Source organism: Dendrobates tinctorius, unplaced genomic scaffold (genome assembly GCF_039654945.1).
Source record: "Dendrobates tinctorius isolate UK_male_01 unplaced genomic scaffold, ASM3965494v1 ptg000460l, whole genome shotgun sequence".
Lineage (NCBI taxonomy): Eukaryota > Metazoa > Chordata > Amphibia > Anura > Dendrobatidae > Dendrobates > Dendrobates tinctorius.
The window spans coordinates 718340-744519 of NW_027362122.1; the positions used below are offsets into that span (position 1 = coordinate 718340).

At 43.3% G+C, this 26180-nt stretch overlaps 1 protein-coding gene across 3 annotated transcripts in view; it reads right to left on the minus strand.

The window, feature by feature from the left end:
- The window catches only part of MTRR (5-methyltetrahydrofolate-homocysteine methyltransferase reductase), a 700332-nt gene extending 687887 nt beyond the window's left edge, over positions 1-12445 (minus strand). For 2 of the 3 annotated variants that reach the window (XM_073564571.1, XM_073564570.1), the window contains exon 1: positions 12280-12422. In XM_073564571.1, coding sequence (XP_073420672.1) covers positions 12280-12339 — 60 coding nt within the window. In that variant the 5' untranslated portion in view covers positions 12340-12422. Of the gene's footprint in view, positions 1-12279 lie in introns of all 3 variants that reach the window. The other variant, XM_073564569.1, reaches the window with a different exon arrangement.
- Between the last annotated feature and the right edge of the window lie 13735 nt (positions 12446-26180).

The following is a 26180-nucleotide window of genomic DNA, read 5'->3' on the forward strand; positions in this document are numbered from 1 at the left end:
CGGACGTTCAACGTCAATCCCAACGCCACCTCAGGTGAGCACGTGCGTGCCCGGATTGCATGCCGCATGAGGAGGAGGATGCTGGGGAGCTCCAGGAGGACCCTGGCCACACAGCACCGCCCTGCTTTACCCCGCTGAGGGGCGCAGGAGGGGCAGGCAAAGGTTTCGAGTACCACCAAAGTGGAGATGGGAGCAGCCTTCCTACGGAGGAGAGCAGAGCCCCCGACTGTTGACTGCCCGGCGTTACAGGTATCTGATGTTGTAGTGTCTGCGGTCGCCGGCCACGGCAGCAATATCAGGACCTCTTCATGCCCCATAGGGGACAGGAAAAACACTGGAGATAGCAGGAAGGGGAGGGTTATTTAACCTCTTGTGCATTTCCTGTCCCCCATTAGGGCAGGGAGACATCCTCCGATATGGCTGTCGTGGAAGGTGACTTTTATTTTTCCATTAAAAAGGTTCCATGTTTCTTCAGTAACAATTTTGCATTTAGTCAATCCCTTTTGGACGACATGTTTCAACACTACATGTGGCTTCCTCCAGGTCCAAGTGAGGAATGAATCAAAACCGCATATACAGTATGAAGCCAGGGAAAAACACCACTGAATTTCTGGGTGTTACCCTTTCTAGAAACTAGCTGGTGTGTATAGGAGATTCCAAGTGGATTTAGTTCAGCCAAATTAACCCTATAACCAGCAATAACCCTTTGCGGTGTTGTTCCATCCCCAGGACTTCCCCCATACTCTGGAACTCTCTGCCGCAACACATCAGACTCTCACCATCAAGAAGAACCTGAAGAACCCACCTGTTCTGACAAGCCTATAGCCTGCAATGATCGTCGGTCTACTGAACCACTGCACGAAATGCTCTACCCTCTCCTACTGTATCCTCACCCATCCCTGTAGACGGTGAGCCCTCGAGGGCAGGGTCCCCTCTCCTTATGTACTTGTGTGTCCCCTGTCTTACACATGTTTATTATACTTGTCTATATTTCCCCTTTTCACATGTAAAGCACCATGGAATAAATGGCGCTATATAAATGCAAAATAATAATAATAATAATAATAATGCACACAACCAAGTTCCATCCAGAACATGCATTTCTCTGCACAGAGCAGTGCATGCCCCTGTATAAGGCATGTCACAGTGAATCAGCTCTTTACCAGGCGCTGTCACATCTTCCCTGGATCTCACTGAAATCATGGAGAGCTATGGCTGCAGCTTCCAGTCACTTGTCCTTGTCGTTGGTGCTGAAAGCTGCTGATAAACAGCTGGTTCAATGCAGAATACAACTGGACCCTATTCTTGGCCTAATCTGAGGAATGGGCATCAATAGAAAAAGGGATCCTGAAGTGAGAATGCCACTTTTATCTGCTGCTCCATTCTTTGGTATACTGGTACAGTGTTCTGTGAGGGCTAATCCCAAAACCACCCTTCTAAAGACCTGATAAAGAGGTTCTGTAGAAGCTGGTTAACCACCACTTTAGTTCAGCAAAGCAAATCTCTCAGTTCTGCAGAGATGGTTGGTGGGATTAACCCTGCTGTCAGTCAATAGTCCCTCTGCTTCCATACATAACCTGCATTAAAGGGGTATTCTCATGCCGAACAGCAAAATAAGCCAGCATGCTTTCAGCAATCATGTTGCGGTAAGCATGCTGCCAATCTTCCCCTCCTGGTACTTACCTAGAGGTCTTCTGCTCATCTTTGCCTGATCTTCGCCTGGCTGTGTGGGCTGGCGATCGCCATGCTGGATCCGGAGGCCACCACGAGTCCTCTCCTTCCCAGCGTCTTCTTGTGTCTGATCTCATCGCGGCACTGCGCATGCGCAGCAGTGTCTTGGTGACAGGAGAGGCATCCTGCCCCCTGGATTGACTGATGAATGGAGCAGGAGTGACGTCATGTCAGTGAGGGGTCAGGAGACATTCGGCCTCACTGCCACAGCATTCTTCATGCTTCATGGATCAGTGATCCAGGCAAGATGAAGAGACAGCCGGAAGGAGGAGAAGATGTCACGGGGAACAGCTAGACTGCATTCCGGGACCCAAGGAGCTGCAGCTGCGACAGGTATGTCAGTTTTTTTGTGTTCTAGCGTGATAATACTCCTTTAAGGTCAGCCAGAAGAGACTCTCGGGGAGCTACTGAAAAGGAAGCCACAGAAATCTCCAGCAATTGGGGTCCTGTATTTTTCCCACCAGGTATGTTCAGCCCTAGATGTTTTGTTCCCTGCATGTTGACCCCATGTTGAGGGTTAAACATCTGTGGTCAAAATGCTAGGGGCGAAACATCATATGGCAACACACCCAGGAACAAAATGCTGTAGGTGAAACATCCGGGGGCAAAACATCCAGTGGCAAACTGCCGGGGGTGAAACATCCTGGGGCGAAACATCCGGCGGCAAACTGCCGGGAGTATAACATCCGGGGGCGAAACTGCCGGGGGCATAACATCCGGGGGCATAACATCCGGGGGCAAACTGCTAGGGGCAAAACATCCGGGGGTGAACTGCTAGGGGCAAAACATCCGGGGGCGAACTGCTGGGGGCAAAACATCTGGGGGCGAACTGCAGGAGACTGCTGGGGGCGATATGTGCGGGGGTGAAACATCCTGGGGGCCAAATGCTGGGGACGAAATGTGCGGGGGCGAACTGCTGGGAGCGAAACATCCAAATCCCCTGCGCAAGATCCTAGTTGTTCCTAGTATTGCGCATTTCTGGACAGCGAGCTCAGATGTTGCTCCTGGGATCTGTTGTAGCCATTCTTCCAACTTAGGGGTCACTGTTCCAAGTGCTCCCATCACCACTGGAATCACTGTTGCCTTCACCTTCTGCATCTTCTCCAGTTCTCCTTTGAGGACCTGTAATTTCTCCAGCTTCTCTTATTCCTTCATTCTGATGTTGCTGTCACTTGGCACTGCCAAATCTATTATCATTGCTGTCTTCTGATCCTTGTCTACTATGACAATGTCTGGTTGGTAAGCCAACACCTGCTTATCCATCTGGATCTTGAAATCCCACAGGATTTTAGCCTTTTCATTCTCTAACACTTTTTCTGGGGTCTCCCACCTGGACTTAGGAGGACTTGGGCCATTAGTGCTGTGCAGATGTTCCTGTATACAATGCCCGCTACTTGGTTGTGGCGTTCAGTATATGCTGTTCCTGCTTGCATTTTGCATCCTGCCACTATGTGCTGGACGGTTTCTGAGGTTTCTTTGCATAGTCTGTACCTTGGGTCTTGTCTTGTGTGGTAGATTCCTGCTTCTATGGATTTGGTACTTAGTGCTTGCTCTTGTGCTGCTATGATTAGTGCCTCTGTGCTGTCTCGGAGTCCAGCTTTCTCCAGCCATTGGTAGGATTTATCCATGTCAACCACTTTTATTATCTGTCGATGGCATGTCCAATGCAGTGGCTTGTCTTGTCATGGCGCTTCATGTTCCTGTTCTTCCTTCTGTTGTTGTTGCTGCCTTAGGCTCTCTCTCAGCATCTCATCTTTTGGCGCCATTCTTCTGATATATTCCTGGATACTCCTTGTTTCATCTGTGATGATGGCTTGGATGCTTATCAAGCCTCGACCACCCTCCTTTCTGTTGGTATACAATCTTTGGGTGCTAGACATAGGGTGGAGACCTCCATGCATTGTGAGGAGCTTTCGTGTCTTCACATCTGCAGCTTCCATTGGCCAGCACACTATGCCAGTAGGAAATTCTGGACAGGATATTCAAGATGCCGATAATTCCACGCTCCTCCAAAAATCAGGCAAGGGAAGCACTGGGTTCAGAAGAGTTCCATACTTTATTCAGGGCTGTAAAACTACGCATTTCGTGGACGTCCTGTGCATTTCCTCAGGCACATTTTTTTTTTAAGTCCAGCCCACCTTTTATATATGTGAGTGATACCATGTCGCTAGTATTGGCTATGTACCTGAGGAAGTGGACAGGACAGCCACGAAAAACGTAGTTTTATAGCCCTGAATAAAGTATGCAACTCTTCAAGATGCGGAATTATAAGCATCTTGAATATCCTGTCCAGAATTTCTTGGAAGATCCGTCGTGGTGCCCTTTGCAGCCCTCCTGACAAATTTTCATTATATGTGTTGTGCAACTCATAACAGCAAAGATGAGAATTCAACCTTATAGTCCACTAATTGTTTATTGGGTAACTGCGCTATTGTGCCCCTTTCTTTAGCGTTTCCAGCAGGGTATTTGATAACTGGCAGGGCATATGTATTGATGGCGCAGATTTTATTCTTCCCATTGAGCTGGCTCTTCAGAACCTGTCTTACCCTTTGATAGTATTTGGATGTTGCTGCTTTTCTTGCTTCCTCAACATGGTTCCTGCATCCCTGTGGAATGCCGAGATACTTGCAGCATGTCTGTACATCTGCTACGTGCCCTTCTGGTAACTCCACTCCATTGGTCTTGACTACCTTGCCTCTCTTTATTACCAACCGGCCGCACTTCTCCAGTCCGAAGGACATCCCGATGTCTTCACTGTACACATCCTTGTCAGGTGGATCAGTGAATCGATGTCTCATTTGTTTTTATATGTATATCAAGGACCTTTACAAAGTTATTAGATATAGATGCAGATTAAAAATTAACCTTTAATAAAGTCTGAATAAAAGACAAAACATCCACACATTCTAGACAAACAACCGTGTCATCTACTATGCCCTACAATAGGGTCCTGATATCACAAACTGCCTAACAACGGAGGTTGGCACCCTACACATTATCGAGATTGGCGCCCCCGTTCCACGGCGGCTGTACCCTAAGTCTCCTGAATCAACCTAAATAAGTGCCTCTTCTAGTCACTCAATTATTCAGGAAAGGAGTGTATAGGGGTTGCCATTAGGTAATTGGGTAGACAACAATAGAAAAAAGTGCAAAAGACAAGACATCAAAGTGACAAGTGCGGGTTGGATTACCTAAACTATCTGTTCCCTGTATCTATAACCTTCCTGTCAGCGGAGGTTGACACCCTACTGGTCAGCGGCTCGCCCTAATGATGCCCTATGAGGGCTATAGATAAGACATTAGGGTAACACAGCAATGGTTTGGAAGGCAGAACAATTAATGCATAATACAACACTAAAGATATGCAAGTTGTTGATAACAAATAGAGGGGTACTCAGATTTTTGATGATGGATAGGCAAAACCTCAACGCGTTTCTCCCAATAGGATCATCAGGAGGTGGATAGTTAGATGCTGTGTGGAAAAATGGCCAAACACCCCATATAAATAGACACTATAGTTCATAGTTAACGCCCACTTCCTTCAGACCTTAGAAGTCTCTGAATCTGGATGTCATAATATATTCAAAGCATTAGTTTCAACACAGACCTCATATGTAGCCAATTGTGCTCTATCAACCAAATCAGATCCCTCATGAATGACCAAATAGCCCGTCACTCAAATCCACCATGATTGATTCATAAGAATGATACCGCCATTGCCCAAAGGTCCGGCGTGCGTTCCACCATCAACACACCTGCATAACAGCTGATATTCATCACAGCATTGCGGCGAGCCAGCGCGCGTGTCACATACCGTGCTGTGATTGGTGGATGTGCGCTCCAGCCCATGTCACTCCCATCGCCGCTATGAGTCGGCATACATAGACCAGATACGTGTCATCAGCCGCATCGCGATAGGTGGGCGTTCCCGCTGACGTCACTCCCTGCACCGCTGTGAGCTGGCGTGGGTAAACCAGCGCGCGTCAGACCGCGTCGCGGTCTGATGTCACTCACAGCGCCGCAGCAAGTCAGCGCACATAGCTCAAACGCCGCGATACGCGGGCGTGAATACCTGGAAGGCGCCGATCTCCCCTGCTCAAATGGCGCATACTCAGTATGGAGAGCCGAGCAGGACATGGATACCTTCAGGCTGTGTGCACACGCTGCGTATTAGGTGCGGATTCATCCACGCGGATTTTGTAAAATCCGCAGGTCAAAATACCTGCGGTTTTACCTGCGGATTGCTCTGCGGTTTTGCCCTGCGGTTTTTCATCTCCTCAATGGAGGAGATGGCAAACCGCAGCAGAATCCGCAGAAAGAATTGACATGTCAATTCTTTCTGCGGATTGAAAACCGCAGATAATCCGCGCGGAAAATTCCACACCGTCTGCATTGCGGTTTTTGATTCCCATAGGGAACCGCAGCAAAATCCGCAGCGTGTGCACACAGCCTCAAGCTTCAGTCAACAGATATGAAAAGATTCCTGGATAAGGGCTATCCTAGAGACATTGTTGAACAATCTTATCAACATGCCCTTGCCAAAGATAGGAATTCTTTATTACAGAGTCGAGACAATGGCCCCAAGGGGGTCTCTGAAGGAACTAGGATTATAGGGACCTTCGATTGACAGAACAAAAGAGTGAGAGGTGTTCTCAATAAACATTGGGACATTTTGACATCTGACCCTGACCTCAATGACATAGTTGGCCCACGCCCAATGATTACATTCAGAAAGGTGCGCTGCTGTGGGGGGCTCAGGGAAGCACGGAGGGAGCCCCCTCCCTGCCGATGCTTCCCTTTAACCCCCGGTACACCGCGATCTTGTTTGATCGCGGTGTGCAAGGGGTTAACGTGTCGGGGGCGGTCCATGACCGCCCCTGACACATTGTGCCGGGTGTCAGCTGTGATAATCAGCTGACACCCGGCCGCGATCAGCGGCCTAAACGTACTATCCCGTCCATGGGCATAGGGGCCCGGGTCCCATGGACGGGATAGTACGTCTGATGTCAGAAAGGGGTTAAACTTCTCCACAACAGTATCACGGACCTGCCTGTTGTGTTCCTTGGTCTTCATGATGCTTTCTGTGCGTCAAACAGAAGCCTGAGACTATCACAGAGCAGGTGCATTTATAGGAAGACTTGATTACACACAGGTGGATTATATTTATCATCATTAGTCATTTAGGACAACATTGAATCATTCAGAGATCCACAATGAACTTCTGGAGTGAGTTTGCTGCACCCCACTTTTCAGTTTTAGAATTTCCACAAAAATTTAAAATAACCAATAAATTTCATTCAACTTCACAATTGTGTCCCACTTGTTGTTGATTCACGACCAAAAATTTACATTTGGTATCTTTATGTTTGAAGCATGATATATGGGAAAAGGTTGAAAAGTTCCAGGGGGCCGAGTACTTTCGCAAGCCAGTGTGTGTGTGTGTGTGTGTGTGTGTGTGTGTGTGTGTGTGTGTGTGTGTGTGTGTGTGTGTGTATGTATGTATAGATAGATAGATAGATAGATAGATATTTATTATGAGGGACAAGGGAGAATCCATTTTGGATTTTAAGTTGAGGACATCTCCTTCCACTCCTGAAATGTACCCCCTCCCTTGGCATCCCCAAGGACATAAAAAGCCATGCAGTGTTTATCTTTTTAAATAACTACAAGAACAAGCCCTTTGAAGCTCTTGATACAATGGTGTGAAATCTTCTGCAGCTGCAAGCCAGCTGACCCCTTTGTGTGACTAAGCACATGGTACAACAAGTCACAGCAGACTGAGATATGGAATCTGGAAAATGACCTAATAACAGAATGCAATATCTTTGAAACTATCTGAGCGCATAATCCAAATTGGCATTCTTATCCCCACTCGCCCACATTATTTAGTCACCTGTAGCACTCTGTATTATGGAGTTATAAAGCAAAGCTAATGGGAATTACATACAGTAGGCATCTTTGATCCCTATGCGCAGATAAAATCCAGCGGAATCCAGTGGCGGTACAACCAACCCATTCAGAGCTTCTTGCGCCAAGTTATAAACCTCCATGGTTCTAGGCAGAAAATTATATTCTCAAGCATGGGATGAGGGAGGCAGTCCAGCCCAAGGGAGGCAACAAAGTGTGGGAGGGGACAGCCAAGGTGATAAGAGAGCTGCTCATTGTTGAGCTTAGTTTTTCTAATGGCCCAAGGATACGTTAGCTGACGCAGCCAGGAAAGCCTGTAACTAAGATTTAGACAATGGATCAATCAGCACCACCCTGTGGTCACATGCTGCATAACACGGTAATTGCAACCTATCTATACCCAATCCTTTGTACTACACTCCTGACAGCGTACTTGTATATTGTTCTGTAAATATATGCTTGTATATTTCTAGTGCGCCTTTTAGACGATTATATATAAAAATAATCTTGACTGCTCTTTTATCTCAATCCACGAATATCCATGTCCGCACGCTCGGTTGGTTATATTATATACCAAGGTTGGTTTCTGACACAATATAAGTCTGTTGTCGGATGGGGCTTATGTCGATCGAGGAACTGGTGGCAGAAGACCGTATTGTTTTAGTGAGGAACTCTGGCAGTGATGGCCGGGAAGGTTTAACTCCTTAAGCCCCAAGGGTGGTTTGCACGTTAACGACCAGGCCAATTTTTACAATTCTGACCACTGTCCCTTTATGAGGTAATAACTCTGAAACACTTCCATGGATCCCGGTGATTCTGACATTGTTTTCTCGTGACATATTGTACTTCATGTTAGTGGTAAAATTTCATTCAAATAACTTGCGTTTATTTGTGAATAAAAAAGGAAATTTGGCGAAAGTTTTGAAAATTTCGCAATTTTCCAACTTTGAATTTTTATGCCCTTAAATCACAGAGATACTGCACACAAAAAACTTGATAAGTAACATTTCCCACATGTTTACTTTACATCACAATTTTGGAACCAAATTTTTTTTTTGTTAGGAAGTTATAAGGGTTAAAAATTGACCAGCGATTTCTCATTTTTGCAACACCATTTTATTTTTACGGACCACATCACATTTGAAGCCACTTTGAGGGGTCTATATGATAGAAAATACCCAAAAGTGACAATTCTAAAAACTGCACCCCTTAAGGTGCTCAAAACCACATTCAAGAAGTTTATTAACCCTTTAGGTGCGTCACAGGAATTTTTTGAATATTTAAAAAAAAAAAAAATAATTAACATTTAACTTTTTTTCACAAAAAAAAACTTCAGGTTCAATTTTTTTATTTTACCAAGGGTAACAGGAGAAATTGGACTGCAAAAGTTATTGTGCAATTTGTCCTGAGTACGCCGATACCTGATATGTGGGGGGGAACCACTGTTTCGGCGCATGGCAGACCTCAGCAGGAGGAGCGCCGTTTGACTTTTTAAATGCAAAATTGGCTGGAATTCAGATCGGACGCCATGTCGCGTTTGGAGAGCCCCTGATGTACCTAAACAGTGGAAACCCCCCCAAGTGACCCCATTTTGGAAACTAGACCCCCCAAGGACCTTATCTAGATATGTGGTGAGAACTTTGAACCCACAAGGGCTTCACAGAAGTTTATAACGTACAGCGGTACAATTAAAAAAATCATTTTTTCCACAAAAATGATCTTTTCACCCCCAATTTTTATTTTTCCAAGGGTACCAGGACCCTAAAAGTTATTGTGCAATTTGTCCTGAGTACGCTGATACCCCATATGTGGGTGTAAATGACTATTTGGGCGCATGGCAGAGCTCGGAAGGGAAGCAGCGCCATTTGACGTTTTTGGCTGGAATTGAGATCGGACACCATGTCGCGATTGGAAAACCCCTGATGTACCAAAACAGTGGAAACCCCCCACAAATGCCACCATTTTGGAAACTAGACCCCCTAAGGAACTTATAATAATAATAATCTTTATTTTTATAAAGCGCTAACATATTCCGCAGCGCTTTACAGTTTGCACAGATTTTCATCACTGTCCCTGATGGGGCTCACAATCTAAATTCCCTATCAGTATGTCTTTGGAGTGTGGGAGGAAACCCACGCAAACACGGGGAGAACATACAAACTCCTTGCAGATGTTGTCCTTGGTGGGATTCGAACCCAGGACTCCAGCGCTGCAAAGCTGCAGCGCTAACCACTGAGCCACCGTGCTGCCCTACTTATCTAGATGTGTGGTGAGCACTTTGAACTACCAAGTACTTCATAGAAGTTTATAATACCCAGGCATGAAAATAAAAAAAATCGTATTTTTTCCACAAACATGATAAATTAGTCTCCAATTTTTTTTATTTTCCCAAGGGTAACAGGAGAAATTGGACCCCAAAAGTTGTTTTGCAATTTGTCCTGAGTATGTTGATACCCTATATGGGGGGTAAAAACTGTTTGGGCGCATGGCAGAGCTTGGAAGGGAAGGAGCACCATTTGACTTTTTCAACGCAGAATTGGCTGGAATTGAGATCAGACGCCATGTTGCATTTGGAGAGTACCTGATGTGCCCAAACAGTGGAAACCCCCAAATTATAACTCCAACCCTAACCCCAACACACCCCTAGCCCTAAACCTAATGGGAAAATGGTAATAAATACATTTTTTTTTATTTTATTATTTTTCCCTAACTAAGGCTGGTTTCACATTTGCGTTTTTTTGCGCTTGAAAAAAACGCATACGTGCGCATGCGTTTTTTCCCCTATATTTAACATGGGTGCGCATACCTGCGTGCTGGTAAGCGCATGTATGCGATTTTCATGCGCTGCGTTTTTTTGGGGTGTGCGTTTGTATTTTCCAGACGCAGCATGTTGCATTTTTTGGCCCTGCAAAAAAGCGCATGCGCACATATGCGCACGTTTTGCGCTAAAAATGGCCATTATAGCCTATGGATGCGCATACATGCGCACTGGCATGCTCATGTATGCGTTTTTTTGCACATGCGTTTTTTTTTTGTTAACCATGGAATTTAGGGGTTTGAGTTAGAGTTAGGGTTAGTTAAGGGGGTTTAGGGTTAGGGTTAGGGTCAGGGTTAGGGTTGGGGTTAGGGTTAAGTATGGTTTGGTTAAGGGTTAGGGTCAGGGTTAGGGTTAAGTATGGTTTGGTTAAGGGTTAGGGTCAGGGTTAGGGTTAGGGTCAGGGTTAGGGTTAAGTATGGTTTGGTTAAGGGTTAGGGTCAGGGTTAGGGTTAGGGTTATTTAGGGTTTAGGGTTTGGGTTAGGGTTAAGTATGGTTTGGTTAAGGGTTAGGGTCAGGGTTAGGGTTATTTAGGGTTTAGGTTAGGGTTAAGTATGGTTTGGTTAAGGGTTAGGGTCAGGGTTAGGGTTAAGTATGGTTTGGTTAAGGGTTAGGGTCAGGGTTAGGGTTAGGGATAGGGTTAGTTAGGGTTTAGGGTTTGGGTTAGGGTTAAGTATGGTTTGGTTAAGGGTTAGGGTCAGGGTTAGGGTCAGGGTTAGGGTCAGGGTCAGGGTTAGTAAAGTCATGGTTTGGGTTAGTGTGAGGGGCCACCTAATGTTGGAAAAAACGCAAACACGGTAAAAACGCACTAAAAACGCATACAAACGCATAAAAACGCTGCGTTTTTTTCATGCATGCTCATAAAAATGCTTGAAAAAAACGCAGCAGTTGTATGCTTTTGTATGCGTTTTTTCAATGCGTTTTTTTGCGGGAAAAACGCGCTGCAAAAAAAAGCAAGTGTGAAACTAGCCTAAGGGGGTGATAACGGGAGGTTTGATTTACTATTTATGGCGGTATTTATGTTTGGCGGCTGTTGCACGCTAAAAGACGCTTTTTATTGTAAAAATAGTTTTTGCATCACCACATATTGAGAGCTATAATTTTTCCGTATTTTGACCCACCGAGTCATGTGAGGTCTTATTTTTTGCGGGACGAGTTTGACGTTTTTATTGGTACCATTTTCGGGCACGTGACATTTTTTGATCGCTTTTTATTCCGATTTTTGGGACGCAGAATGAACAAAAACCAGCGTTTCATGAATTTCTTTTGGGGGGGGTGCGTTTACACCGTTCCGCGTGCGGTAAAATTGATAAAGCGGTTTTATTCTTCGGGTCGGTACAGTTACAGCGATACCTCATTTAGGTCTTTTTTTATGTTTTGTCGGTTTTTTGCAATGAAAACAATTTTATATAAAAAAATTATTTTTGCATCGCTTTATTCTGCGAGCTATAACTTTTTAACTTTTTTGTGGATGACGCTGTATGGTGGCTCGTTTTTTGCGGGACGAGATGACGTTTTCAGCGGTACCATGGATATTTATATGAGTCTTTTTGATCGCGCGTTATTGCACTTTTTGTTAGGTGGTATGATAAATCATTTTTGCTTCGTTTTTTATTTTTTAAGGGGTTCGCTAAAGGGGTTAACTAATGGGACAGTTTTATAGGGCGGGTCGCTACGGACGCAGCGATACCAAATGTGTGTATTTTTATTGTTTTTTTTTATTTTCAAAAAATGAATTTATTGGGGAATTTTTTTTTTTTTTACTAATTTATTTAGCGATTATTTAAAAATAATTTTTACACTTTTTTTTTTATTTTTTACTTACTTTATTACATAGTCTCAGGTGGGACATCAGTGTCCTGTGACAGATCGCTGAAAACGTCATCTTGTCCCACAAAAAACGAGCTGCGACACAGCATCAGAGAAAAAATTTAGAAAACGTTATAGCTCGCAGAATAAAGCGATGCAAAATTATTTTTTATATAAAATTATTTTCATTGCATAAAAGTGCCAAAACATAAAAAAAAGACATAAATGAGGCATCGCTGTAACCGTACTGACCCAAAGAATAGAACTGCTTTATCAATTTTACCACAGGCGGAACGGTGTAAACGCACTCCCCAAAAGAAATTCATGAAACGCTGGTTTTTGTTCATTCTACGTCCCAAAAATCGGAATAAAAAGCGATCAAAAGATGTCACGTGTCCGAAAATGATACCAATAAAAACATCAACTCGTCCCGCAAAAAATAAGGCCTCACATGACTCGGTGGGTCAAAATATGGAAAAATTATAGCTCTCATATAATATGCAAATAAAATGAAAAAAAAACAGACAATGTGATTTTCTGGATTTTTTTTTCTCAGTTTGTCTTCCATAGTTGAGGTCTACCTATGATGTAAATTACAGACGCCTCTCATCTTTTTAAGTGGTGGAACTTGCACTATTGCTGACTGACTAAATACTTTTTTGCCCCACTGTACATCAGGGGCTTTCCAAACGCGACATGGTGTCCGATCTCAATTCCAGCCAAAAACGTCAAATGGCGCTGCTTCCCTTCCGAGCTCTGCCATGCGCCCAAATAGTGGTTTACTGTATACTATGAGTTATTTTTAATGGTTTCAACACTCCAATTAATACCAACTATTGATATAGTTTCAATCAGTTATACTATTATCTTGACACTTATCTTCTAAAAACAAAAAAGTCTTGAATTTCAAAGATGAGAGTCCCAGAGATTTTATCTTGTTAACTATATGTTAAATAGATACTGTTTAAGTCTCCAACACATAATTTGGCTTTAGAGAAGTTTTTATATATAAAAAAAAAAGGACACACACACAAGATGGGATGTGTACAGACGAGAGAGGACACTGAGATGAGACTATCTGAATAATGTAAAGTATGAATAAAGCCTGTTTCTGATTAATGCATATGTATAGTTTTATAGTTTAATCTTATCATTTATGTAGTAAATCAATTTAGCAAATTCAATTCTTGTGTGAGGATTTTCTTATTCATTACAATCCATTGGAACCCTTACAATACAAATTGGTGTCAGAAGTGGGATTGTTTTGAATAAAAGTGTTTGCAAAACTGAATAAGTTTGTTAAGAGTAGGAAAGCAGCTGAGAGTAGTGTCAGATCTTTTGCCAGAATGGGTATTACCAGGAAAGTGGACCCCATTGGCACAGGAATGTAACAAATATATGGAGGGACAGCGCTTATCAAATCCCCAGGATGTGGCTGCCAAATTTGATCTCTCAAGGTATGATGCAAAAGAGCAGAAAGCTGCAGCAGCCGTTGGATGGATAGTGTGCAAGTGTCTCAAAGCTTAGAGGAGGAGATAGATAATTTGCGTTTAGAGCTGCATACAGCTATAGAGCAAAGGATTAGCTTGCAATCAGTCTTGAGAGACCAAATGAAACAGCATGACAATATGCAAAGGAATTTTGAAGCTTATGTAATGAAAAATGTGAATAAGAATAGGCGCAGGAGGAGACAGCTGCCAGTGTCAGATATTTGTACTGCACAGATTAGCACCATGATTGCACGTGAGAAATGGTCAGATTTGATAGAATGGGATGGCTGTGACAGTGAGACAGATGAGGAAGAAAAGCAAGCCAGACCGATTGTGACTACTAAAACTAGGAGAGAAGTCATACAGCGTAGTGGAGATAGGATGGATGCAGGAAACGCAGCTACAGGAGCAGAAGCTTCAATGACCGAGGAAACTAGGAATTCTACAGCAGGAGAATTAACAGAATTAGCTACCAGGTACAGGCAGCAAGCAGGAGAACCTTTGTTAGCATGGATTCTCAGATTATGGGATCAGGGAGCCGATACTATAATCTTGAACCATCTTGAGGCAGTAGGACTTTGTAGTGTTTGTATTGATCCTATGGTGCGTTTAAAAATGAGACGTGCAAGGGACACTACAGAGACTTTCTCTTTGTTGCATTTGGTTAGGGATTCTGTGGCACAAGTGTATGACTCTCCTATGGGAATAATACCACAGACACGATGGGAGTCTCTTGCAGATGGAGTTCAGAGATTGAGAGAAATTGCATGCATAGGAGGTATAACTCACAATCCTTTGCCAGATCTGAATGATCACTTTGCTGTTGTAGAGGATTGGAAGGGACCAGATGCTGCAATATTGACAGTATTGATGAAGAATAAGCTCATAGAAGGTGCCCCAGCGTCATACAAAGCCCCATTGTTCACTATGTTCAGTGCACTTATGGGAAATTCCACTACTGTATACACAGCATGCAATTTAATCTCCCAGCTATCTGCTCTAGAGAGAGCAAAAGTGTCAAAAAATAGTACAGCAGAGAGAGTAGATCAAGAAAGGAGAAAAGAGGATGATACTCAAATAAGAAAGAGCAGGAAGGAGTTGTTTTGTGACCTGATAGCTAGTGGAGTTCCTTTCCAGGAGATAGATGGGATCACTACAAGTGACCTGTTGAGGAGATGGCAAGATCTGAGAAGTAAATTGCAATTCGCCAGGCCTAATAAGGTGGCGACAAGTGAGATAGGGGATTGGAAAGATAGAGGTGGGACACCTGATGGAGGCATGCAAAGCCCCCACTGTAACCGCCCCCTTGCACTCTTCCAATACCATGGCATATTACACCCCCTGCTGTTATGAATGAGTCACCGTAGGAGGCAAAAACAGAAATGCTAGCTAAGTCCAGAAAACCAGAGAAGTTGGCAGCTATCGGACTGCAGACCACTGAACCTATCAACACAACTAGCAGTAGCCGTGGGGGGTTCCTACGATGCCCTAGACCCCTCGATCACAGCCGGAGGACTATATAGCCTAAAGACAGAAAGGGAAATCTAAACTGCCCCAGGGCAGACCCCAAAGCAAAAGGCAGCCCCCAACATATGACGGTGAAGCAAGAAGAAAGAACACTAACACAGACAGAAAGATAGACTGAGCAAAGACGGGGCCCAAGCTAACTAGATAGGAAAGGACAGGAAGGCTGCTGTCTGCAATCCGTGAAAAACCCTATAAAAATAAGAGCCAACAAACTGACAGTGAAAAAGGCCCTGAAGACGCTAGGCTTCAAAAAAGCTATGTCAGTACTCAGGAATATTCTGAAGACAGAGCAACCGGCAAAAGGAGATTCAGCTCACCCCAGCAGGGAATGGCAGAATCCAGAAAAGCAAGGAAAACAAAAACAAAACACAAATGCTAGCAGGCAAAGCAGAAAACTTAGCTTTAGAGGAGCAGGAATCAGACTGGTCTCCTAGAAGTCCAAAGAGAAATCACCCGCAGGGCAGAAGGGCGTCGGCAGCCTTATATCCAGTCCGTGACTCCACTCAGCCAGTCATCATCATTAGGCTCAGGTGCCTGATAATCAGGCTCATTACCTTCCTTTACCAGAATAGGGAGTTCACCAGACCTCAGTGACGAAGGGGAAAATGAACTCACAACACCCTGCCATGATTCCCTCATGGACTAATTTTTTTTTTTTAACTGTGTATTTTATTAACATTTTTAAACAGATACAGAAAAAGTACATGAATGTATAGATATGTCTCACAAGCTTGTTAGCAATAACTGTAAACCAGAAATCAGTATACATATCTTAATATCCACTAATACAATGAAAACAGGGAATATGACAAGACGAACAATACAATACTAGACAGGGAAATATAAGGAGGGGGGGAAGGAGCTGGGAAGGTGAATATTTCAGGCTTCCATCAAGGCCAAACTTCACTGTTATTCTTTATTGGCCCAATAAGTGTCCCAAAGTGACCAAACACTTTCAAAAAGATCTACCGTGTCATTTGACAAGGCAGATAGATACTCCATCCTTCTCACATCTTGGATCCGAGAATGGAGATCGGCAAGTGAGGGTGGGTGGGCTAACCTCCAGTTACAGGCAATTAGACACCTGGCGGCTGTGGTCATATGCAACAGTAACCGCTTCACTCTCTTCCCCAGCTGAACAAGTGGTATATTTAATATGTAGAATTTAGGATCCAGGGGAACCCGAAGGTTAGTTACTTTATAAATAAGAGATTGCACCAGCCTCCAGAAACCCTGGATATTGGGGCATACCCAGAATATGTGCGGCATGTCTCCTCCTGTAGCTCCACACCTCCAACAATTGTCAGGTATAGTTGGGTTTAGTTTATGTAGTAGTGATGGGGTGTGATACCAATACATAATTTATACTGATTTTCCTTATAAACATAGCACAAAGATGTCTTTGAGGCAGTATCCCAGATCCGTTTCCACGTACACAAGGGAATGGTCTCACCAAGGAAATCTTCCCATTTCCTCATATAGGTGTGATTTGGCTTGTCTTCTGGGCATGGGGCAACTAAAATACGATATATATCTGAGATAAGGCCTTTAGTAGAAACCCCAGCTCTGCATAATCTTTCAAATAGTGTAGGGATAGAGACTTCTAAGGAGGCAAAAAGGGAATGCATCAGGTGTCTTACTTGTAAATACCGATACTGGAAATTGCCAGGGAGATTGAATTTAGCAGATATGTTGGCGTAGGGGAGAAGGACTCTGGAACTTGCGTCTACTATGTCAGCAAAGCAAAAGAGTTTCCTGTCAAACCATGTTTTAGTCGCTATACCCTGCATACCGTCTGGCATTCTGGGATTAAAAAGAAAAGAAGTCAAGGGAGAACGTTCGGATTTAAGTGGAAACTTTTTGACACAACAGTCCCATATCCTCTTAGTGAAGGCTATAGGGCCCAGGGTATGTGGATCAAGCTTGTTAGATGAGGTGCCCCAGAGGTAGGAGTTGGGGTGTATTGGGGCAAGCCATAACTTCTCTATTTCCATCCATCTAGAGAAGGCACAGCGATTAGACCATGCAGGGATGTGACGTAAGTGTACTGCCCAGTAGTACCTAGTAATATCTGGGACCCCCAAGCCTCCTCTCAGTTTACTGTCAAATAAAGTGGTTTTCTTGATTCTATGTCTCTTGTGGGCCCAAACAAATTGAAGTATACTAGACTGAATGTTGCGCAACTCTTTGTATGGCACACACACCGGAAGGGTCTCAAATAGGTAAAGTAGCTTTGGCAGAACAGACATTTTGACTGCAGAGATTCTGCCAAACAGAGACAACGGGAGCCTGTTCCAATTGAGCAGGAGCTTTTTTATCTCAGTAAATAAACTAGGATAGTTCTGCTGGTATAATAGCTTATACTTAGATGTTAATTGTATCCCCAGGTATGTCAAGGATATATTTTTCCATTTATAGTTGTAGTTTTCCTGTAATGAGGAAACCCGCACCTGTGGAATATTAAGAGGCAGAGCTTCCGTTTTGTTCTGGTTGACCTTATACCCCGACAGCCTTCCAAATTGTAGCAATAAGGAATGCAAATTCGGGAGGGTGATATGTGGTTGGGACAAAATCAATAGGACATCATCCGCATATAGAGATAGCTTAAACTCCTTATCTCACACCATTACTCCACGTATATTAGGGTCATTGCGAATAGCAGCAGCCAATGGTTCAATACACAAGACAAAAAGAAGGGGGGACAAAGGGCATCCCTGACGGGTGCCGTTGTGTATTTGAAAGGGTTGAGATGTGGCATAAGGAAGCCTGACCGAAGCTGAGGGGCATGAATATAGACTTTTCAGGGCAGTAATAAATGCACCCGAAATTCCAAAATGATGTAACGTTTCGAACATGAATGGCCACCCCAGTCGGTCAAATGCCTTCTCCGCATCCAAACTAAGAAGGAGTGCTTCACTCTCTGTCTTATTAACAACCTCTACTAAGTCAATGATCTTCCTGGTATTGTCTCCTCCCTGTCTACATGGGACAAAACCCACCTGGTCTTTGTGTATTAGGTGAGGGAGTAGCAGTGAAAGACGTAGAGCCAGTAGTTTAGTAAAGATTTTCATATCAGCATTAAGGAGTGCTATGGGCCTATAATTGGCACATTCCATAGCATCCTTCCCCAGTTTGGGTATAAGCGTAATGTAAGAATATAGCATATTTGCGGGTATAGGGGAGCCCGTGAGGAAGCTATTAAATAATTTAACTAAATAGGGGGTGAGTCGAACCGCAAACGCCTTGTAGTAGAAGTATGTCAGGCCGTCTGGACCCGGTGATTTTCCATTAGGAAGTAATTTAAGCACCTCTCCTACCTCTTCACCCGTGATTTCTTTATTCAGTGTATTTACAGTGTTCTTAGTAAGAGTAGGCAGCTTACACTGCTCAAGAAAGGAGTGGATTAGGTCCCTCTGTTTTCCTGGGTCTGTAGGAAGAGTGCTAGGCAAAGAATACAATCTTGACAAATAATCCTGAAAGATGTTTGCGACTTTAGTGGGATCATAGAACATATTCCCTCCCGAATCTCTCAATGCATAAACGGATGAGTTCCCCCTATCCTCTCTAAGTTGGCGGGCTAAAAGGGAGTGAGGTTTATTTCCTTTGTCATAATATTTATGCTTGCTATAAAGTAGTAATTTTTCTGTTGTATTGACCGCTAAGTCCCTCAGTAGGGCACGAGTCTTTACTATACCTCTAAGGGTACGTATTGTTGGGTTAAGGGTCATCCTATTCTCTAAGTCTCTGAGACTTTTGAGGAGCTGATCTCTCTGATATAATCTATCTTTTTTTATACGAGAGCTTAATGCTATGCATTGCCCTCTAAAGACGGCCTTATGGGCTTCCCAGACAGTAGAAAAATTAGGCACTGACCCCTCATTGTTCTCGAAGTATTCCATCAATCCGGCTTCCAGTTTGTCTCTGTAGGGAGCCCTCTTGAGGAGGGACTCATTGAGCCTCCAGTGGCAGACTCTTGTACGTGGGATTGTCTGATCTAGGGTGAGAGTCATTGGCGCGTGGTCTGACCACGTTATTGCACCAATATCCACATTGCTCGTCAATCTAAGGGTCTGAATGTTGCCAAAGAAAAAATCGATCCTGGTGTGTGTGCCATGAGGGGGGGGAGTAGAAGGTAAAGGTTTTTTCTGAGGGATGTTTAACTCGCCATAGATCAAATAAGGCAAACCTGCGGATCAGTCTTCGAAAGGCAGCTGTCAATTTACGTTGAGACGGGCTCGACAATTGATTGTTAATGGTCAACCTGTCCAATGAGTCAGAGAAAATAATGTTAAAATCTCCACCCACAATCCACGCTGAGGAGGGGAGGCGTGTTAATTTGAGGAGTACCCAGTTCAAAAAGAGGACCTGGGAGGTATTAGGGGCGTAGATGTTACACAGAATAATTGGAACTTCCTTATATGACCCTTGTAGGATAAGGTACCTACCCTGTGGGTCTTCCAGGGAGGTAGTAACTTGGATGGGACAGGTCCTTGATATCAAAATCGCCACACCGGCTTTTTTCCTTTCCTGGGAGGCTAAGAAAATTGTGGGGTAAAGGTGTTTAGCGAAATTGCAGTTCCCATTGAGATTCAGGTGTGTTTCCTGTAAGAAAACCACATCAGCTCGCTGGGTCCGCATCTCACCAAGCGCCATTCGTCTCTTAATGTTTGAGTTTAAACCCTTAACATTTAGTGTTAAAATTTTAACCATATTTTAGGTTGTAGTAGCAGAAAGCAAAATTAGCATTACATACAGAGACCAACCGGGTATTGCCCATCTCAAAATTGCCTGATGGCCCACGATGGATGGCTCTCAAAGAGGTACAGAAGATTCCCTCACCACAATCAGGGTAGACACATAAGGAATGGGAGAAGACATTTACAATACACACAACACATAGATCACAACATTTACATGTCACAAATATTACCAGAGAGGAGTGAAGCCACAGGCGAAAGCCTTCTCCGCTACCGTCCTCTCCAGCCAGGGTCAGAGAAAAAAAGATTGGCATAACGTAAAACTTTACCAATATCTAAACCCTGACCTCCTTTACCAACTCTTCCGTAGGAGGAACCAGGGTAACTCTAACCCTTAAAAGGGGGTCTGTAGCTATGGACACACTGCTATCACAGTCAGTGTCAAAAGCTAGATTCTAAACATTTAAGAGAGGGGAGTGTGCAATTCTCACCGCCCTAGTAGCAAGCCAATGCAAATAGTGTGAGGAGTCTTAACCAGATATATTATCATAAAAGAAAAAGAAAAAAGTGAACAGCTACTTATGAAAGAAAGAACCAACCAAAGTCCCTATAATAAACTGAGGAGGGCACAAGATCCCCCACCAACTGCCCCCCAAGGGGGGACTCCAGCTTGAAACCAGAGATTCAAACACAGGGCTCCAGTTCCCAGAAGGAAGAAAAAATATGAAAAATTGTTATCTCAGGTCGGAGCCGGTCGTGCCTTAGGTCGTGATGAGGGAGATCCCTCCCTAGAGTCCACCTGTTGCCAAACCGGACGGAGTGGACTGGACGGCATCTCCAATTCCCAGTCCACCAGGGAGGGCGGAGGAACCCCCAGGTCAGTGCAGAAGGCTGGGAGGTCCCAAATAGATCGAAGCACTACCGTACGACCATCTTTTGAGGCTATGAGGGCAAACGGGAACCCCCAGTGATATTGGATGCCCTTGTCTTTTAAGGATGCAAGTAGTGGCTGCAGATGTCTCCTTTTCTGTAGGGTGATCCAAGATAAATCAGGAAATAATTGGATCCGAGTCCCTTGATATTCAATTCTCTCCGAAGCACGGGCTTTAGCCATAATAGACTCTTTTAATTGGAAGTCATGGACACAGCAAATAATGTCAGGAGACTGATTTTGCGGCCCCCTGGGGCGTAATGCTCTATGTGCTCTGTCCAATTTTATCCTTTGAGTTGTGGGGCACTCCAGTACAGTGTTGAATATGGTTTCAAGTATGGCATGGACATCCTCATTACCCGTGGCCTCAGGGACGCCTCTCACTCGGATATTATTACGGCGTCCTCTGTTGTCCAGGTCTTCCAGATGTTTGTTAGTTTCACTCAGAGCCTGAGCATAAGAAGTCACGTTCTTTTGTAGTTTGATGATGTACTGTCTAGTAGCATCGTGATCCCTTTCCATTGAGTCCACTCTGTCTGCTAGTAGCCCAACATCTTGGCGGATTGAGTTAATCTCTGACTTACAGGTTTCTTTTACTTCTGAGATCAGGGATTTGAAGTCCTCTTTGGTAGGGAGGAGATCCAGATACTTCTTCAATCCTCTGTGGTCAAAATGGTGTTCCATCTCTCCCGACTCAGTCTCTGATGGGGAGTCTGCTGCGACACCAGAGCAGACAGTGAGGGCGTAGAGTCCAGGTCCATACCCACTGGGCCCGACCACGTAGTTTTATTTTTCGCTTGAGTGCCTTTATGGATTGATTGTCGTTGTGACTTTGGTGGCATGGGGTCACTCGCAACACAGTCTCTCTTAGTAAGAAACTTGTCCAAAGGGGTCATAAACGGCTGCCCCCTTCTTAATCTGTATGACCAGCTTGAACCTCGTCTCCTCCTCAGCCCCGCCAGGTCGTCCCCTAGTCCGTGCAATGTATTATATCTCCTTTCAATATTATTTATTGATGTAAAACCGTTAAAATTATAGCTGTCCACTTATGTCCTCCATCTGGGCGGAAAGGCAAGTCTCCCCTCTACGCAGACATTATACAGGGGTGTATATCTCCTCCATGGCTCTTTCTCGTAGTAATTTCTTTACAACAGGCTATTATTTCGATGATCACTAGATGGCAGTAGAGTATAAGGCAAAAAGAGAGCCTTTCCTGCTTTTTTTTTTTTTTTTTTAAGGCAACTGCAGCCCAGTTTCCCGCTCCCTTCTTCTTCAGCTATCAGAGCTTGCAAAATGGCGTCGCCCACATGGAGCCCCGGGGTCCCGAGGGGGGCGCAATCGCCACCGTTGCACCTCTGGAGCACAACCACTTTGTCACTTGGAGATGCCTCCTTCTCCTCAGGGACACTATCTCTCCCGTGTCTGAACTGGGACAGCACTGAAGGTAAGACCCAGGGCTGCACCCTGACTATGTGGAGGTGCTATAAGAAGGCCTTACCTCCAATGTTTCTCTGTGCGTGCTAGGAGCTGTCCCACGGGTATAGTTCCGATCTCAATGTTCTGCTTGAAGCCCTCCTGGAGTTATGCTCCCAGCCCAGGTCTGTGTCCAGAACCCGGGGTGATAGCCAGGGAACCTGGCTTGCCCCTCGCCGGCCACCTAGGGGTGCTGAATCCTACAGGTATCTTCCAGGGTAGCAGGGGAACCAAGTCAGGATGTTTTGCAGCAAATTGTAAAGTTTAAAGAGGAAGTTTCGTGTTCTAAAAGCAGGAGCCCATGTGAAGTGCTTCTTCCCTGTTAGGTGCCCAGGCCACGCCCCCATGGACTAATTTTAAATTCAGATTTTAGATAAAAGTTGTGGAATATCCCTGAAAATTGCTGTTTGAACAGTTTTGCCATTTTTTGATGTCTAATGATGTTTGTTTTCACTCTAGAGTTTCTTAGAGAAATATTCCTGTGAGCATACTATGAAGTATGCGCTGGCTGATATATGATGAATTGGGTTTGGTCTTGGTGATGCATAAATGTGCAATCATCACCTGAAGGTTTGTAATACACCTTGATGTTTTAAAAGGCAAAAGACCACAACAGATATAAGATGATTCTGTATGTGGGAGCCATGTGAGAGAAACATACAAGGAAAAGAGGGAGTGACATTACAGACAATGAATTTAAGACTGACCTAAAGTTAGATGACTGATAATATACTGGGGGGTTGACAAGATAATAGATGACTTATTTGTACCAAGTGTTGTCTTTGTCACTGTATGTGCTTTGTGTATTTGTCATGGATATCCCTTGTTAAAATTGGTTCACAGCCAAAGAAAAATTCCACGTGGTATTATTTTTACTTTTCATTTGGTATATTTTTATTTTTTATGAGCTCATTTTTTGAATTTTAATGGTACTGTGTTTAGCATTCTTGGTTTTTAAAGGAATTGTGTTTTTTTCTCTTTTCAGTCCACTACATGTTGGATTGGGGGGTGGGGGGGTGTAATTAACCTTTTGTTTGCAGGAGTAAAAGAAGAAACCTTGGCCATTTAATTAACATGTAAATACAGTGCACAGTAAAATAGTTCATTCCTGCAGTAGTGAAAAAGGAGTCCATCTACCTAATATAAGATGCTATTTTATGACTTATTTTTGAGTTTTAACATTTTTTATTTTTTGGGAGCTCCCATGCAAATTGGGTTTTGAAGAACATATATGTTAAATGATTTCAATGCATGCTAGTTTACTAATGTCAGTCTTTTGTTCTCGATATAGCTTTGTTCACCTACACCTGAGTCATGCAATGCAAATGTGTGGGTACCCAAAGTGTGTGTTTGTCTATATGTAAATGAGAATCTCTCCTGCTTACTGCATGAATGCATTAGGTGAAGCCAGAGTGTGTGTTGATGTAATGTGTACATTATGATGTAAAAATAATAATTTGCTAGAATTGGGTTAATAACAAATTGGTTTGGGTTCTGTTTTCCTTAACATGTAATTGTACTGATTCTGATTAGTAGTAACATTATTTTGTTATCTCCATGAACATGATTGTACTGGTAATTATGATCGTCATTATGCAAATGTGATTGACATGAATTTGATGTGTTTGATAACTTGTATCTGATATTTTGATATTATGATTTATTCTAGTGTATAAGTCCATACACATATGATATATTTTATGTAGTAGTTATTATCTAGAGTAGAAATATTTGCTACAGTAGAAAATTTCAAAGGTCATTCTGGGCACAATTAATTAGGACCGACAAACCTACAGTAATTTTGTTTGATTCATTTGATCAAGGGGTGGAAAACAAGCCACCAGGAGTGAGTTATATTGAACAAGTTATTCTATCTTGGACTGTGAATATATCATGTCCTGAGTTATTTTGGACTGTTGTTTTGGACTGAGTTAGCTCTGCCAAGACTTTGGAACTTTCAAGTATGATTGTGAATTTCACTTTCCCTCAGTGCAGGCTGTGTCTTGTGTGTAGACTGAAGATGTCCAATTGAGCGCTGAGACTGAGCCCAGTTGATGCTCAACCGTCACCAGGGTGAATCCTCATGACTGCCAGCTGATGACAAGTGAGGGGACAACTAACCCTAGAAGCATCTGCCGGAAACCAAATGGCATATAAAGTGAGGCCCTGAGCAGCTGCAGCAATAGAAGATGAAAGGACTCTTATGCTGTCATTGGACACCTGCACCGAGGGGTTAATGTCATGAAGGGCAGGGACAGATTGCTCTTTAGTCTGTTCTTTTGCTAACCAGGGAATGTAGTGAAGTCACTTAGGCCAAGTGATGAGGGCATAATACTCCCCGTGCGTCCCTGCAACAAACCCATTCAGAAATGTGGTCTAAGAAGATCTGAAGAAAGAAGATTTCTACAAAGCACCTGCTGGTCCAATGTTTTTGTTTTGTTATTTTTTTCCTTTTAAGCCCAGGATGTTATTTTTTACCAAGCGGTTTTCTATTGGTAGCAAATAAATAAATTTATATATATAAATGAGCGATGCAAATAATTATAAATGGTATAGTTTAGTGGCAGGTTAATTGATTAAAGTGATTGAAACCAAGGGGTGGAATGTATACTAGGAGTTATTTTTAATGGTTTCAACACTACAATTAATTAATACCAACTATTGATATAGTTTCAGTTATTATATAGTCAATATATTATTATATTATTTTCTTATTACAATCCATTGGAACCCTTACAATACATTTACCCCCACATGTGGGGTATCAGCGTACTCAGGACAAATTGCACAATAACTTTTAGAGTCCTGTTACCCTTGGGAAAATAAAAATTGGGGGTGAAAAAACCTTTATTTGGAAAAAATATGATTTTTTAATTGTACCGCTGTACGTTATAAACTTCTTTGAAACCCTTGTGGGTTCAAAGTTCTCACCACATATCTAGATAGGTTCCCTGGGGGGTCTAGTTTCCAAAATGGGGTCACTTGTGGGGGTTTCCTCTGTTTAGGTACATCAGGAGCTCTCCAAACGTGACATGGTCAAACGGCGCTCTTTCCCTTCCGAGCTCTGCCATGCGCCCAAACAGTGGTTCCCCCCCACATATCAGGTATCAGCGTACTCAGGACAAATTGCACAATAACTTTTGCAGTCCAATTTCTCCTGTTACCCTTGGTAAAATAAAAAAAATTGAACCTGAATTATTTTTTTTGTGAAAAAAAGTTAAATGTCCATTTTTTTAAATATTCAAAAAATTCCTGTGAAGCACCTGAAGGGTTAATAAACTTCTTGAATGTGGTTTTGAGCACCTTAAGGGGTGCAGTTTTTAGAATGGTGTCACTTTTGGGTATTTTCTATCATATAGACCCCTCAAAGGGGCTTCAAATGTGATGTGGTCCGTAAAAGTAAAATGGTGTTGCAAAAATGAGAAATCGCTGGTCAACTTTTAACCCTTATAACTTCCTAACAAAAAAAAATTTTGGTTCCAAAATTATGCTGGTGTAAAGTAAACATGTGGGAAATGTTACTTATTAAGTTTTTTGTGTGCCGTATCTCTGTGATTTAAGGGAATAAAAATTCAAAGTTGGAAAATTGCAAAATTTTCAAATTTTTTGCCAAATTTCCATTTTTTTCACAAATAAACGCAAGTTATTTGAATGAAATCTTACCACTAACATGAAGTACAATATGTCACGAGAAAACAATGTCAGAATCACCGGGATCCATGGAAGCGTTTCAGAGTTATCACCTCATAAAGTGACAGTGGTCAGAATTGTAAAAATTGGCCCGGTCATGAACGTGCAA